Genomic DNA, 15,276 nt, shown 5'->3' with positions numbered 1-15,276 from the left:
CATTTTTGGGCTTCTTCCAAAAGGGGGCGTGGCCAAACGCGAGCAGGCGGCGCCGATGTGGGCGTGGTCATAAGTGGGCGGGGTCACGGATGGGCGGGGTCAGAAATGGGCGTGGCCCCCTCGGTGCTTTTATTGTCCCCAATTCTGTGTCACAGCCAATAAACGCGTCTGATGCAAATGAGGGGGCGTGGCCACCCCAAAGTGTCCCCAAGGCCACCCACCAGGTCCCCTCTGTCCCTTTGTCCCCAAAGTGTCCCCAGGTGTCCCCAAAGTGTCCCCAGAGCCCCAAAAGTGTCACCAAGCCCCGCCCCGAGTGTCCCCAATGTCCCCTTTGTTGTCCCCAAGGTCCCCTCTGGTGTCCCCAAGGCCACCCCCCCCCCGGGTGTCCCCATAGTCCCACGTGTCCTCCCTCTCCCAGCTGTCCCCAATGTCCCCAATGTCCCCAAGGCCACCCCGGGTGTCCCCAATGTCCCCAAGGCCACCCCGGGTGTCCCCAGTGTCCCCAAGGCCACCCTGGGTGTCCCCAGTGTCCCCAAGGCCACCCCGGGTGTCCCCAATGTCCCCAATGTCCCCAAGGCCACCCTGGGTGTCCCCAGTGTCCCCAAGGCCACCCTGAGTGTCCCCAATGTCCCCACTGTCCCCAATGTCGCCGATGTCCCCGCAGTCGCCGCCGTCCCCCAGGCCCCCCCAGCTGTCCCCGATGTCCCCAATGTCCCCACTGTCCCCGCCCAGAGCCCCGGCCGTGCCCCGCAGGGTCCAGGCCAGCAGCGCCACCCGCAGGCGGAGGCTGTCCCTGCGTGTCCCCAATGTCCCCAGTGTCCCCAATGTCCCCAGTGGTGTCCCCAATGTCCTCAATGGTGTCCCCACTGTCCCCTCTGAGCCCACTGATGTCCCCAATGTCACCCTCTTTGTCCCCATTGTCCCCAATGACCCGGATGTCCCCACTGTCCCCTCTGGTGTCCCCACTGTCCCCAATGCCCCCACTGTCCCTGATGTCCCCATTGTCCCCAATGACCCCAATGTCCCCTCTGGTGTGCTCATTGTCCCCAATGTCCCCTTTGAGCCTGCTGATGTCCCCAATGTCCCCAATGTCCCCGTTGTCCCCATTGTCCTCAATGATGTCTCCGGTGTCCCCGATGTCCCCTGCGGTGTCCCCGGTGTCCCCTGCGGTGTCCCCAGTGTCCCCAGCTCGGCCACCAGCGCGGGCAGGGTGTGTCCCCCCCGGCCCAGCAGGATGTGGCGGAAGGGGGTGACCAGAGGGGACACGAACGGTGACAACAGCGACGCCTCGGCCTGGGGGGGACACCAGGGGACACCGTCAGGGGGGACAGGGACAGAGGGGACAGAGGGGACACCGTCAGGGGGGACAGGGACAGGGGACAATGAGGGGACAGGAGGGGACACCGTCAGGGGGGACAGGGACAGGGGACAATGAGGGGACAGGAGGGGACACCGTCAGGGGGGACAGGGACAGGGGACAATGAGGGGACAGGAGGGGACACCGTCAGGGGGGACAGGGAGGGGACAGAGGGGACAGAGGGGACACGGTCAAGGGTGGGGACAGGGAGGGGACATTGGGGGACAGGAGGGGACAGTGGGGACACAGTCAGGGATGGGGAGGGACAGTGAGGGGACATCAGGGGACAGGAGGGGACAGGGACACAGGACAGGTAGCAGCGCCAGGTGTGCTGCAGGTGACACAGGTGACACACAGGGGACAGGTAACATAGAGGTAATACAGGTAACACATAGATGACAGGTGACTCAGGTGACACACAGGTGACAGGTGACACAAAGGTGACACAGGGGGTGAGTCAGGTGACACACAGGTGACACACAGGTGACACACAGGTGACACAGGTGACAGGGGACACACAGGTGACACGGGGTGACTCAGGTGACACACAGGTAACATAAAGGCGATACAGGTGACACACAGGTGATACAGGGGGTGACTCAGGTGACACACAGGTGACACACAGGTGACACACAGGTGACACAGGGGGTGACTGAGGTGACACACAGGTGACAGACAGGTGACACACAGGTAATACAGGTAACACGCAGGTAACACAGGTAACACAAAGGTTACACAGGTGATACAGAGGGTGACTCAGGTGACACAGGAGGTGACACAGGTGATACAGGTAACACAAAGGTTACTCAGGTGATACAGAGGGTGACACAGGTGACATGGGGTGACTCAGGTGACACACAGACAACACAGAGGTAACACAGGAGGTGACGCAGGTGACACAGGTGACACACAGGTAACACAGGTGACACACACAGGTAACAAAGGTTACACAGGTGACACAGGGGGTGACTCAGGTGACACACAGGTAACACAGGTGACAAAGGGGGTGACTCAGGTGACACACAGGTGGCACAGGTGACACCCACGGCCATCAGGCGCGCGTTGAAGCCGCGGTTGAGGCGCTCGCTGCCGCTGTCCGAGCCCGCCATGTCCCTCCGCAGCGCCGCCGCCGCCCGCACGACGCCCCCTCTGGCCGAGGAGAGGCACTGCAGGGACAGGCCCCGCGCCTGCAGGGGGCGCTGCACACAGGGTCAGACTGGGGGGACTGGGAGGACTGGGATAGACTGGTTAGACTGGGTTAAACTGGGATGGACTGGGAGGACAGGGTTAGACTGGGCTAGACTAGTTATACTGGGTTAAACTGGGTTATACTGGGAATACTGGGAGGACTGGGAATACTGAGAGCACTGGGAGGACTGGGATAGACTGGGATAGACTGGGATAGACTGGGATAGACTGGGATAGACTGGGAGGACTGGGTTAGACTGGGTTAGTGTGGGTTAAATTGGGTTAAACTGGGTTAGACTGGGTTAGATTGGGTTGCTTAGACTGGGATAGACTGGGTTAAACTGGGTTAGACTGGGATAGGCTGGGTTAAACTGGGTTGTACTGGGAGGACTGGGAGCACTGGTTAGACTGGGGGGACTGGTTAGACTGGTTTATACTGGGCAGGACTGGGAATACTGGGTTAGACTGGGAGCACTGGGTTAGACTGGGAGCACTGGGATAGACTGGGTTAGACTGGGAATACTGGTTAGACTGGGCTAGGGTGGGGGCACTGGGAGGACTGGGTTAGACTGGGAGCACTGGGAGCACTAGGATAGACTGGGCTAGACTGGGAGCACTGGGTTATACTGGGATACACTGGGATAGACTGGGTTAAACTGGAATGGACTGGGAGGACAGGGTTAGACTGGGCTAGACTAGTTATACTGGGTTAAACTGGGTTAGACTGGGAATACTGGGTTAAACTGGGTCAGACTGGACTTGACTGGACTAGACCGGGTTAGACTGGACTAGACTGGGTTATACTGGGAGCACTGGGAATACTGGGAATAGTGGGTTATACTGGGCTAGACTATGTTAAACTGGGTTAAACTGGTCTATACTGGTCCATACTGGTTTTCACTGACCTGCAGCGGGGCCAGCTGCTGCACCAGCGTGTCCCCTCAGTGTCCCCCCATCCCATACTGGTCCATACTGGTCTATACTGGCCTATACTGGTCTATACTGGTCTATACTGGTCTATACTGGTCTATACTGGTCTATACTGGTTTATACTGGTCTGTACCCACCTGCAGCGGGGCCAGCTGCCGCACCAGCGCGTCCCCCAGGGCTCCGGGGTCCAGGGGCAGCCGCGGGTCGTGGCCCAGGCGGAGCAGGAGCTGCGCGGCCACCGCGGCCACCGCCCGGGTCAGCGCCGGGAGCCGCCCCCGGAGCCGCGTCCCCAACCGGGACAGCGTGTCCTCGGGGGTCCCCAGGGCCCGGGAGACACTGCCAACGGCCTGGGGACAAGGGACAGTGTCACTGGGATAGGGGACATGGTCACAGCCTGGCAGGGGACAAGGGGACAGGGTCACAGGGGACAGGGGGACATGGGGACAGGGTGTCCTCGGGGGTCCCCAGGGCCCTGGAGACACTGCCAATGGCCTGGGGACAAGGGACATGGGGACAGGGTCACCAAGGGGACATGGGGACACAGGGACATGGTCAGAGGGGAGATGGGGACAAGGGGAAATGGGGACAAGGGGACAAGGAGACAAGGGACAATGTCACTGGGACATGGGGACAAGGGACAGGGTCACTGAGGGGACAGGAGGGACACGGGGACACGGGGACACGGTCACAGGGGACAGGGTCACTCAGGGGACATGGGGACACAGTGACAGGACACGGGGACAAGGGGACATGGTCACAGCCTGGCAGGGGACAGGGGGACAGAGTCACTGAGGGGACAGGGGGGACACAGGGACACAATCCAGACATGGGGACACACCTGAGGGCAGGGCCAGGGGACACCTGGGACCCTTGGGGACCCTTGTGGACACCTTGAGAACCCTTGGGGACCCTTAGGGACACTTTAGGGACATTGGGGGACACTTTGGGGACAGGTCTCACCTCGTCAAATCCAAACTCCATGGCCGGGACCCCCGCGGCCGCCGTGAAGGGAAAAGCACCTGAGTCAGGGGAGAGGGGGCGGAGCCTGGGGGACACAGGTGTGCTCAGGTGAGACACAGGTGTGATACAGGTGGGACACAGGTGGGACACAGGTGTGCCCAGGTGTCCCCAGGTGTGTCCCCAGGTGTCCCCAGGTGTGTCCCAGGTGTGTCCCGGGTGTCCCCAGGTGTCCCAGGTGTGTCCCAGGTGTGTCCCCAGGTGTGTCCCCAGGTGTGTCCCAGGTGTGTCCCAGGTGTGTCCCCAGGTGTCCCCAGGTGTGTCCCCAGGTGTGTCCAGGTGTCCCCAGGTGTGTCCCCAGGTGTGTCCCCAGGTGTCCCCAGGTGTCCCCAGGTGTGTCCCAGGTGTCCCAGGTGTCCCCAGGTGTCCCCAGGTGTGTCCCAGGTGTGTCCCAGGTGTCCCAGGTGTCCCCAGGTGTGTCCCCAGGTGTGTCCCCAGGTGTGTCCCCAGGTGTCCCCAGGTATCCCCAGGTATCCCCAGGTGTCCCCAGGTGTCCCCAGGTATCCCCAGGTATCCCCAGGTGTCCCCAGGTGCCCCCAGCTGTCCCCAGGTGTCCCAGGTGTCCCCAGGTGTGTCCCCAGGTGTGTCCCCAGGTGTGTCCCAGGTGTGTCCCAGGTGTGTCCCAGGTGTGTCCCAGGTGTGTCCCAGGTGTCCCCAGGTGTGTCTCACACGTCGCTCTCCCAGCCCCGCCCAGGTCGGTTCAGGGTCTCCAGGAGACTTTTCCCGCCCTCGTGGGGACTGTCCACCTGTGGGGGGAAGGGCGAGGTGATTGGGGGAGGGGCGGCCCCTCCCTCCACCTGTGACTCCTCCCACACCCCTCTGACCCCTCCCCCACCTCACCTGGTCACTCCCTCATTTCTCCTGGCTCCTCCCCCACCTATCCCAGCCCCTCCCCCACCTCACTGACCCCTCCCCCACCTCCTCCTTGGCCCCTCCCCCACCTCTCCATGACCCCTCCCCCACAACAGACCCCTCCCACTACATTTCCATGCCCCTCCCCCAGCTTTACATGACCCCTCCCCCCACCCCTGTCCAGGCCCCTCCCCCTCCCCCAGCTGTCCAGGCCCCTCCCCCACCTGTTCCAGCACTTTCTCCACCAGGTTCCCCAGGGTGGGGCTGGAACGGACCACGAACCGCTCCGAGCCTGGGGGGAGGGGCCACGGGGGGGGAGGGGTCAGAGGGGTGGGGGAGGGGTCAGAGGGGGTGGGGGAGGGGTCAGGGGAGGAGCCAAGGAGGAGTTGGGGGAGGGGTCAGAAGAGGTAGGGGAGGGGCTGGGGTGGGGGAGGGGTCTGGGTGGTGGGGGAGGGGTCAGAGGGGGTGGGGGAGGGGTCAGGGAGAGGTGGGGGAGGGGTCAGGGATGGGGCGGGGTCATAGTTATGGAGGCGTGGTCAGGGCTGGGGGCGGGGTCAGAGGGCTGGAGGAGGTGCTGGGAGAGCCTGGGGGCGTGGCCAGGGCTGGAGGCGTGGTCTGGGGATGGGGCGGGGTCAGGAATTCAGGGCTGGGGGCGTGTCCAGGGCCGAGGGCGGGGTCAGGGCTGGGGCAGCGTCAGTGATGGGGGCGTGGTCAAGGATGGGGGTGGGGTCAGGGCTGGGGGCGTGGCCAGAGCTGGGGGCGGGGTCAGAGAGGGTGAAGGGTGGGGTCAGGGGGATGGGGAGGGGCCTGGAGGGGCTGGGGGGCGTGGTCAGCGATGGGGGCGGGGCTCACCCAGCACCGCCCGGTCCAGGCTGATGTAGGCGGCGACTTTGGTGTGGAGCAGGTCGGGGTAACCCTGGGGGGGTCAGCGAGGGGTCAGCGAGGGGTCAGCGAGGCCACTGAGGGGTCACTGTGGTCACTCAAGGGTCACTGGGGTCACTCAGGGGTCAGTGAGGGGTCAGGGGTCACCTCCAGCCACTCGGTGGCCCCCAGGTGTCCGAACTCGGCCCCGTCCCAACTGACAAACAGCAACGTCCGGCGCAGCTGGAACCCTGCGGGGTCAAAGGTCACCATGGGGTCACTCAGGGGTCATTCAGGGGTCAGTCAGAGGTCACACAGGGGTCAGTGCTCAGCCAAGGGTCACAATGGGGTCAGAGGTAACTGTGGGGTCACTCAGGAGTCACTCAGGGGTCACTCAGGGGTCATCCAAGGTCACTCAAGGGTCAGTCAGGGGTCAAGGGTCATCCAGGGGTCACTCGGGTCACTCAGGGGTCACTACAGGGTCATTCAGGGGTCACTCTGGTCACTCAGGGGTTGGGGTCAGTCAGGGGTCACACATGGTCACTCAGGGGTCACCCAGGGGTCAGCTGGGGGTCACCCAGGCCCTCCCCTCCCCCCCCCGACCCCTCCCCTCAATTTTGGAACCCCAAATTCCCCAATTTCAGCCCCGCCCCAAATTGTTAACCCTGCCCCCAGCCCCGGCCCCGCCCCCAGCCCCGGCCCCGCCCCCTCACCCTCTCGGCCAATGGCGGCGAAGAACCGGGCGAGCTCCAGCAGGAGGGCGGTGCCCACGCCCGAGGCCGCCGCCCCCGGGCCCAGCGAATCACGGCGCGCCCCCACGATGACGTAACAGTCTGGGCGGGGCCGGCGTCAGAGAGGCCACGCCCACTTCCGGCCACACCCACTTCTCATCACGCCCACCTCCGGCCACGCCCACACCTACAGCTCAACCCCGCCCATTCCGGCCACATCCACAAATTATAATTGGCCACGCCCCTCTGGTCACACCCAATTGTGTGAGGCCACGCCCAACCTCATTAATGCCATTGCCACGCCCTCCTGTGGTTCCTCCCCCTCTGTGACCACGCCCATGGTCTGACCACACCCAAAGTGACCACACCTAAATGACCACGCCCAGTTTGGCCACACCCCTCCCATCATGACCACACCCCGACCACACCCAAATAACCACACCCAAACTGACCACGCCCATCCCACCATGACCACACCCAACTGACCCCACCCCCAATTAACTAAGCCCCATCTTAGCCCCGCCCCCTTTTAACCCCACCCCATTTTTAAGCCCCGCCCCCTTTGGCCCCGCCCCCTTTCTCACCTGGCTCCAGGTGCCCCCTGAGGGCCCCAAAGACGCTGGTGAGGGTCCCGGGGCGGGTCCCCCCCCCCACCCGCAGCTGCAGCCGCCGCCCCCCCGGGGGGGGCTGGAACAGCAGGGACCCCCCCGGGACCCCCCCGGGGCCCAACCAGCGCGGGGGGGCGCGGGGACCCCCCAGAACCCTGGAATGGGGACAGGGAAATGGGTCTGGGGGCTCAAAAACCCTGAAATGGGTCTGGGGGTGCTGGGGGAGGGTTCAGGTTTGAGGGTGTCCCAGGTTTTGGGGAGGGGTCCCAAATTAGGGGAGGGGTCCTGGGGTAATTTGGGGAGGGGTCCCAGGGATAATTAGGGGAGGGGTCCTGGGGGTAATTCGGGGAGAGGTCCCCAATTTGGGGAGGGGTCCTTAATTAGGGGAGGGGTCCCCAATTTGAGTCGGGGTCCCCAATTAGGGGAGGGGTCCTGGGGTAATCTGAGTCGGGGTCCCACAATTTGGGGAGGGGTCCCGAATTTGGGGAGGGGTCCCAGGGATAATTAGGGGAGGGGTCCCGGGGATAATTTGGGGAGGGGTCCCGGGGATAATTTGGGGAGGGGTCCTGGGGATAATTTTGGGTCTGGGGTATTTTGGGTCTGGGGGTAATTTGGGGAGGGGTCCTGGGGATAATTTGGGGAGGGGGTCTCATAATTTGGGGAGGGGTCCCCAATTAGAGGAGGGGTCCTGGGGGTAATTTGGGGAGGGGTCCCAGGATTTAGGGAAATGTCCCATAATTTGGGGAGGGGTCCCGGGGTAATTAGGGGAGGGGTCCCGGGGGTCCCGGGGTAATTTGGGGAGGGGTCTCACCGCAGCAGCCGCGCCGCCACGTTGGCGCTGACGGGGTGGGCGGGGATCGGGGGAACCCCCGGGGGGATCCCCGAGGGGGCGTGGCCAGTGACGGAGGGGAATCCCCGGCTCCAGGGGTCCCCCGCCCCCTCCTGCACCTGCTCAGGGGAGACCCCTCCCCAAATTAGCACCGAGACCCTTCCCCAAATTACCCCGGGACCCCAAAATCCCCCCCCAAAATATCACCCGACCCCCCCCCCAAATTATCCCCAAGACCCCTCCCCAAATTACTCCCCAGGACCCCTCCCCAAAATACACCCAGACCCCAAAATCCTCCCCCAAAAATACCCTGAGACCCTCAAAATCCCCCCAAAAAATATCCTCAGGACCCCCAAATTGCCCCCAGACCCAAATTACCCCGGGACCTCTAAATCCCTCCCCCAAAATATCCCATGACCCCTCCCCAAATTATCCCTGACCCCAAATTACCCCCAGACCCCTCCCCAAATTATCCAGATCCCAAATTACCCCAAGATCCCCAAAATCCCCCCCAAAAAATACCCCCAGACCCAAATTACCCCCAGACCCAAATTACCCCCAGACCCAAATTACCCCCCCAGACCCCTCCCCAAATTGCCCCCACACCCAAATTTAACCAGGGACCCCTCCCCAAATTACCCCCAGACCCTAAATAGTCCCAGACCCCCCCCAAATTACCCTGGGACCCCCAAATTACCCCCCCAAATATCCCCCGACCCCCCCCCAAATTATCCCCAGACGCCCCAAATTACCACAGACCCTCCCCAAATTACTCTGGGACCCCTCCCCACATTATCCCTGACCCCAATTACCCCCAGACCCAAATTACCCTGAGACCCCTCCCCAAATTATCCCTGATGCCGAATTACCCCCAGACCCCTCCCAAAAATACCCCTAGACCCAAATTACCCCCCAAAATCCCCAATGACCCCAATGTCCCCAAATGTCCCTCAGTGTCCCCAATCCCCCCGATGTCCCCAATGACCCCCCAAATGACCCCCCAATGTCCCCAATGTCCCCTCAGTGTCCCCAATGTCCCCAATGTCCCCATTGACCCCAATGACCCCAATGACCCCAATGTCCCCAATGACCCCATTGACCCCAATGACCCCCCAATGTCCCCCAATGTCCCCAATGTCCCCAATGACCCCCCAATGTCCCCAATGTCCCCAAATGACCCCAATGACCCCAATGTCCCCAATGTCCCCGCTGTCCCCTCTCTCACGTGCACTGTCACCGCCGTGTCCCCCCCCAGGCCGCTGTCCCCCCCCAGGCCGGGCCGGGCGCTGTCCCGGGGGTCGGGGTACAACAGGACCCCCACGGCCCCCGCCCCTGCCGCTGCTGCCACCTGTGGGCGGGGCCGGGGGCGGGGTCAGCGACGGGACACGCCCAGAATTGGTGTGTCAGGGGGTGGGCGGGGCTAAACATCCCAGCTCAGCTGGTGGGCGGGGCCTCTCTTTCCCCGCCCCTCTCACCTGGTGGGTGGGGCTGGGGGTGGGGTCAGGGAGAGGACACGCCCATAAATGGGGGAATCAGCTGGTGGGCGGGGCTAACCCTCCCTAAATAATGGGGCTCACCTGGTGGGTGTGGCCTCCCTCTCACCTGGTGGGCGGGGCTTTCCTTCCCTCTCTCACCTGGTGGGCGTGGCCTCCCTTTCCCCTCTCACCTGGTGGGCGGGGCTGCCCCTCCCGCAATTATGGGGGCTCCCCTGGTGGGCGGGGCCTCACCTGGTGGGCGTGGCTGCCCCTCACCTCTCCCCCAGTGGGCGGGGCCTCACCTGTTGGGCGGGGCTGCCCCGCCCCAGCCGCAGCAGCATCAGGTGACCTTTGGGCGACACCCCCCGGGCCCGGAGCTCGGACAGGTCCTGGGGGCGGCCGTAGTGGCCGTAGACGAGGCCGCCCTGAGGGTCAGCGGGGGTCAGGGGGGGTCAGGGGTTATCAGGGGTTATCAGGGGTTATCAGGGGTCAGGGGTCGGGGTCAGGGGTCAGGGTCAGGGGTCAGGGGTCACTCACCGTGGCCGTCCCGGGGGCGCTCCAGGCACAAAAGGCCTCGGGGTCCAGCCGGAGCTGCTCGAGCTCCTCCCCCTTCGGCCCCACCCACCGCAGGGTCACCTCCCCCCTGGGGTCAAAGGTCAGTGGTCAGCGGTCACCCCCAAACCCCCAGTGACCCCTGAGTGACCACCCAGTGACCTCCCACTGACCCCTGAGTGACCCCTGAATGACCCCCCAGTGACCCTCCCACTGACCACCCCACTGACCCCTCAGTGACCTCCGAGTGACCCCTGAGTGACCCCTGGGTGACCCTCCCACTGACCACCCCACTGACCACCCCCCTGACCCCTGAGTGACCCCCCAGTGACCCCTGAGTGACCACTGAGTGACCGTCCCACTGACCACCCCACTGACCCCAGTGACCCCTGAGTGACCCCTGAGTGACCCTCCCACTGACCACTCCAATGACCCTTGAGTGACCCCCCAGTGACCCCCCAGTGACCCCTGACTGACCCTCCCACTGACCACCCCACTGACCACTCCAATGACCCTTGAGTGACCCCCCAGTGACCCCCCCAGTGACCCCTTGGTGACCCCCGAGTGACCAACCCAGTGACCCCTGAGTGACCACCCAGTGACCCCCCACTGACCCCTGAGTGACCCCCGAGTGACCCTAAGTGACCCTTACCTCACGGGGAGGGGGAGGGGCTGTGGGCGGCTCCAGGCCCGGGTCAGCCCCGCCCCCTCCAGGGCGCTGAGCACCGATTGGGCCAAAGCCCGGCCACGCCCCGACCCCGCCCCGTGCGGCCCCGCGCTGACCTCCCTGCGGACAGAGGGCGGGGTCAGTGCTGGGCAGTGGTCAGCAATGGTCAGTGGTCAGTAAGGGTCAGAGGTCAGTGGTGGTCAGTGGTTAGTGGTCATTAATGGTCAGTGGTCACAGGGGTCACGGGGAGGTGGGGTTAGGAATGGTCAGTGGTCAGTGGTGGTCACTGGTCAGTAAGAGTGGCCAGAGGGTAGAGGTCAGAGGTCAATAATGGTCAGTGGTCAGTAACTGTCAGTGGTCAGTTGTGGTCAGCGGTCAGCTGTGGTCAGTAATGGTCAGCGGTGGTCAGCGGTCAGCTGTGGTCAGTAATGGTCAGCGGTGGTCAGCGGTCAGCTGTGGTCAGCGGTCAGTGGTCAGTAATGGTCATTAATGGTCAGTGGTCAGCAGTGGTCAGTGGTCAGTTGTGGTCAGTGGTCATTAATGGTCATTAATGGTCAGTGGTCACCAATGGTCAGTGGTCAGCAGTGGTCAGTGGTCATTAATGGTCACCAATGGTCAGTGGTCAGCAGTGGTCAGTGGTCAGCAGTGGTCAGTGGTCATTAATGGTCACCAATGGTCAGTGGTCACCAATGGTCAGTGGTCAGCAGTGGTCAGTGGTCATTAATGGTCACCAATGGTCAGTGGTCACCAATGGTCAGTGGTCAGCAGTGTTCAGTGGTCATTAATGGTCACCAATGGTCAGTGGTCACCAATGGTCAGTGGTCAGCAGTGTTCAGTGGTCATTAATGGTCACCAATGGTCAGTGGTCAGCAATGGTCAGTGGTCAGCAGTGGTCAGTGGTCATTAATGGTCACCAATGGTCAGTGGTCAGCAGTGGTCAGTGGTCAGCAGTGGTCAGTGGTCATTAATGGTCACCAATGGTCAGTGGTCAGCAGTGGTCAGTGGTCAGTAATGGTCATTAATGGTCAGTGGTCAGCAATGATCAGTAGTCATTAATGGTCATTGGTCACCAATGGTCAGTGGTCAGCAGTGGTCAGTGGTCATTAATGGTCACCAATGGTCAGTGGTCAGCAGTGGTCAGTGGTCAGCGGTGGTCAGTGGTCAGCAGTGGTCAGTGGTCAGCAATGATCAGTAGTCATTAATGGTCAGTGGTCACCAATGGTCAGTGGTCAGCAGTGGTCAGTGGTCAGCAGTGGTCAGTGGTCATTAATGGTCACCAATGGTCATTGGTCACCAATGGTCAGTGGTCAGCAGTGGTCAGTGGTCATTAATGGTCACCAATGGTCAGTGGTCAGCAGTGGTCAGTGGTCAGCGGTGGTCAGTGGTCAGCAGTGGTCAGCAGTGGTCAGTGGTCAGCAGTGGTCACCAATGGTCAGCGGTCAGCGGTCACTGACCTGGCCCAGGCCTCCATCCTCTGCTCCGACAGGTGTCGCCGCAGCAGCTCCCGCAGGCGGGGCCGGGGGGGCGGAGCCTCTTCACTGGCCCCGCCCCAAACCCCATCGGGGGCGGAGCCTCCGCCCAGAGGCCCCGCCCCCAGAGCCCCGCCCCGGCACGGGGTGTGGCCAATCCCGGCCACCAACAGCCCTGGGGGCGGGGCCAGAGGGGCGGGGTCAGAGGGGTCATTTAGGGGTCACTCATTGGTCACTCAGCGGTCACTCAGGGATCAGTCATTAGTCACTCACTGGTCACTCGGTGGTCAGTGGTCACTCAGTGGTCACTTGGATCAATCATTGGTCACTTAACGGTCACTCATTGGTCACTCACTGGTCACTCACTGGTCACTCAGGGGTCACTCACTGGTCACTCATGGGTCACCGGTCACTCAGTGGTCACTCAGTGGTCAGTGGTCACTCAGTGGTCACTCAGGGGTCAGTGGTCACTCAGTGGTCACTCACAGGTCAGTGGTCACTCAGGGATCACTCACTGGTCACTCACTGGTCAGTGGTCACTCAGTGGTCACTCAGGGGTTGGTCACTCACTGGTCACTCAGTGGTCACTCAGGGGTCATTCAGGGTCACTCAGTGGTCACTCAGGGGTTGGTCACTCAGTGGTCACTCAGGGGTCACTCACTGGTCACTCAGGAATCAATCATTGGTCACTCAGTGGTCAGTGGTCACTCAATGGTCACTCACTGGTCATTCAGGGTCACTCAGTGGTCACTCAGGGGTTGGTCACTCAGTGGTCACTAGTGGTCACTGGTCATTCACTGGTCACTCACTCACTGGTCACTCATGGGTCAGTGGTCACTGAGTGGATGGTCACTCAGTGGTCACTCAGTGGTCAGTGGTCACTCACTGGTCACTCACTCACTGGTCACTCAGTGGTCAGTGGTCACTCAATGGTCACTCACTGGTCATTCAGGGTCACTCAGGGGTTGGTCACTCAGTGGTCACTCAGGGGTTGGTCACTCAGTGGTCACTAGTGGTCACTGGTCATTCACTGGTCACTCACTCACTGGTCACTCATGGGTCAGTGGTCACTGAGTGGATGGTCACTCAGTGGTCACTCAGTGGTCACTCAGTGGTCACTCACTGGTCACTCAGTGGTCACTCAGTGGTCACTCACCCAACACAAAGGCCGTGGCCGAGCCCAAGGCCAGAGTGACCAGGGGGTGGAGCCGGGGGCGTGGCTCTCGCGGGGGGCGTGGCCTGTTCCGGGGGCGTGGCCTGGGCAGCCGCACCATTGGCTCCGCCCCCTCCTCCTCCCCCCGGGGGTCCCTGTGCCGGGAATAGGACACGGGGCCGCCCCCGGGGGGCTGCAGGGGCCGTCAGGGGGGCCCCAAAATCCGGGGGGGGTCCAGGGGGGTCCCCAAATTTATGGGGAAGGGGAGGGGGATTTACCCGAGTGCGGAAATAGCGGGTGAGGGTCTCCATGGTAACCGGGGGGGGGGGGGTCCTGGGGAGGATCAAGAGGGTTTGAGGGGGTCCCACAGATATTTTGGGGGGTCCTGAGGGGTCCCAGGGGGTCCTGGGGGAGATCAGGAGGGTCTTGGGGGCGTCTTGAGGGTCTTGGGGGGGTCCTGGGGGGTGTCAAGGGGGTCCGGGGGGGATTAGGAGGGTCTTGGGGGGTCCCACAGTAATTTTGGGGGGTCCTGGGGGGTCTTGAGGAGTCCTGGGGGGGATCAGGAGGGTCTTAGGGGGTCCTGAGGGGATTAGGAGGGTCCTGGGGGGTCTTGGGGGGCTCAGGAGGGTCCTGGGGGGGTCCAGGGGGGGGTCTCAGGGGAGATCAGGAGGGTTCTGGGGGGTCCCAGAGCAATTTTGGGGGGTCCTGGGGAGGTCTTGGGGGGTCCCAGGGGTCCTGAGAGGGTCCCAGAGAGATTTTGGGGGGTCCTGGGGGGTCTGGGGGGTCCTAGGGGGGCTCAGGAGGGTCTTGGGGGGGTCTTGGGGTCTCCTGGGGGGATCCCGGGGGGTCCCAGAACGGTTTGGGGGGGTCCCGGGGAGACTTGGGGACCTCAGGAGGGTCCTGGGGGAGTTCCGGGGGTCCCCAGAGTATTTTGGGGTCCCCTGGGGGGGTCCCGGGGGGTCCCTGGGGGGCTGCCCTTCCTCCCCTCCCCCCCCCGGTCAGACTTTGGCCCCGGCCGGACTTTGCCCCTCCCCCAAACCTCTGTCCCCTCCCCCCCAAAACCCCCCAAAATCCCCCCAGGGACCTCCCCAAACCCCCCAACCTCCCCCAGGACCCCAAAAAGACCCAAAAAGCCCCAAAATCCCCAAAAATTCCCCCAAAATTCCCCCCCCGGTCCCGCTCACGCGGCGCCGCCGGACCCGCCGTGGCCACGCCCCTTTTTCTCACCTGTGGGGGCGTGGCCTGGGATTGGGTAGGCGTGGCCAATGGCATGGAAGGGGGCGTGGTGTATATATAAATTATATTGTAGGGGCGGGGTTAGCTGGGGGCGTGGCCTGGGGGCGTGGCTTGTTGCTATGGGAAAGGGGGCGTGGCTTGTTAAGATTTCATTGCTATTAGAGGGGCGGGGTTAAATGAGGGCGTGGCCCAGGGGGCGTGGCCTTCCCGCCTTGGCGCCGCCAGGTCTGGGCGCTGATTGGCTGAGCCGGAAACGGGTTTGGGGGGGATTTGGGGGGGTTTTGGGGCGATGTGGGGGTTTTTTGGGGGGGTTTTGGGGGAGTTTGGGGGGGTTTGGGGGGATTTTGGGGG

General features: G+C 62.9%; 1 protein-coding gene across 1 annotated transcript; it reads right to left on the bottom strand.

Annotated features, from left to right (window-relative positions):
• Positions 1 to 67: 67 nt before the first annotated feature.
• LOC310921437 (transferrin receptor protein 2-like) lies at positions 68 to 14,009 on the bottom strand (the record flags this gene model as incomplete). The annotated part of the gene is made up of 20 exons (XM_083881566.1): positions 13,968 to 14,009; positions 13,693 to 13,882; positions 12,522 to 12,711; positions 11,053 to 11,187; positions 10,386 to 10,491; positions 10,151 to 10,273; positions 9,599 to 9,721; positions 8,356 to 8,492; positions 7,521 to 7,699; positions 6,919 to 7,038; positions 6,374 to 6,456; positions 6,197 to 6,260; positions 5,569 to 5,636; positions 5,162 to 5,238; positions 4,436 to 4,520; positions 3,613 to 3,822; positions 2,404 to 2,544; positions 1,069 to 1,293; positions 612 to 810; positions 68 to 144 (listed from the first exon to the last, which is right to left on the bottom strand). Exons 1-20 carry the CDS (start codon positions 13,998 to 14,000, stop codon positions 68 to 70), a joined length of 2,565 nt encoding a protein of 854 aa, XP_083737692.1. The 5' UTR covers positions 14,001 to 14,009.
• Between the last annotated feature and the right edge of the window lie 1,267 nt (positions 14,010 to 15,276).

Source organism: Zosterops lateralis (assembly GCF_965231275.1).
Source record: "Zosterops lateralis genome assembly, chromosome: 34".
NCBI classification, from domain to species: domain Eukaryota; kingdom Metazoa; phylum Chordata; class Aves; order Passeriformes; family Zosteropidae; genus Zosterops; species Zosterops lateralis.
This window is presented reverse-complemented; position numbering and strand designations above follow the sequence as displayed.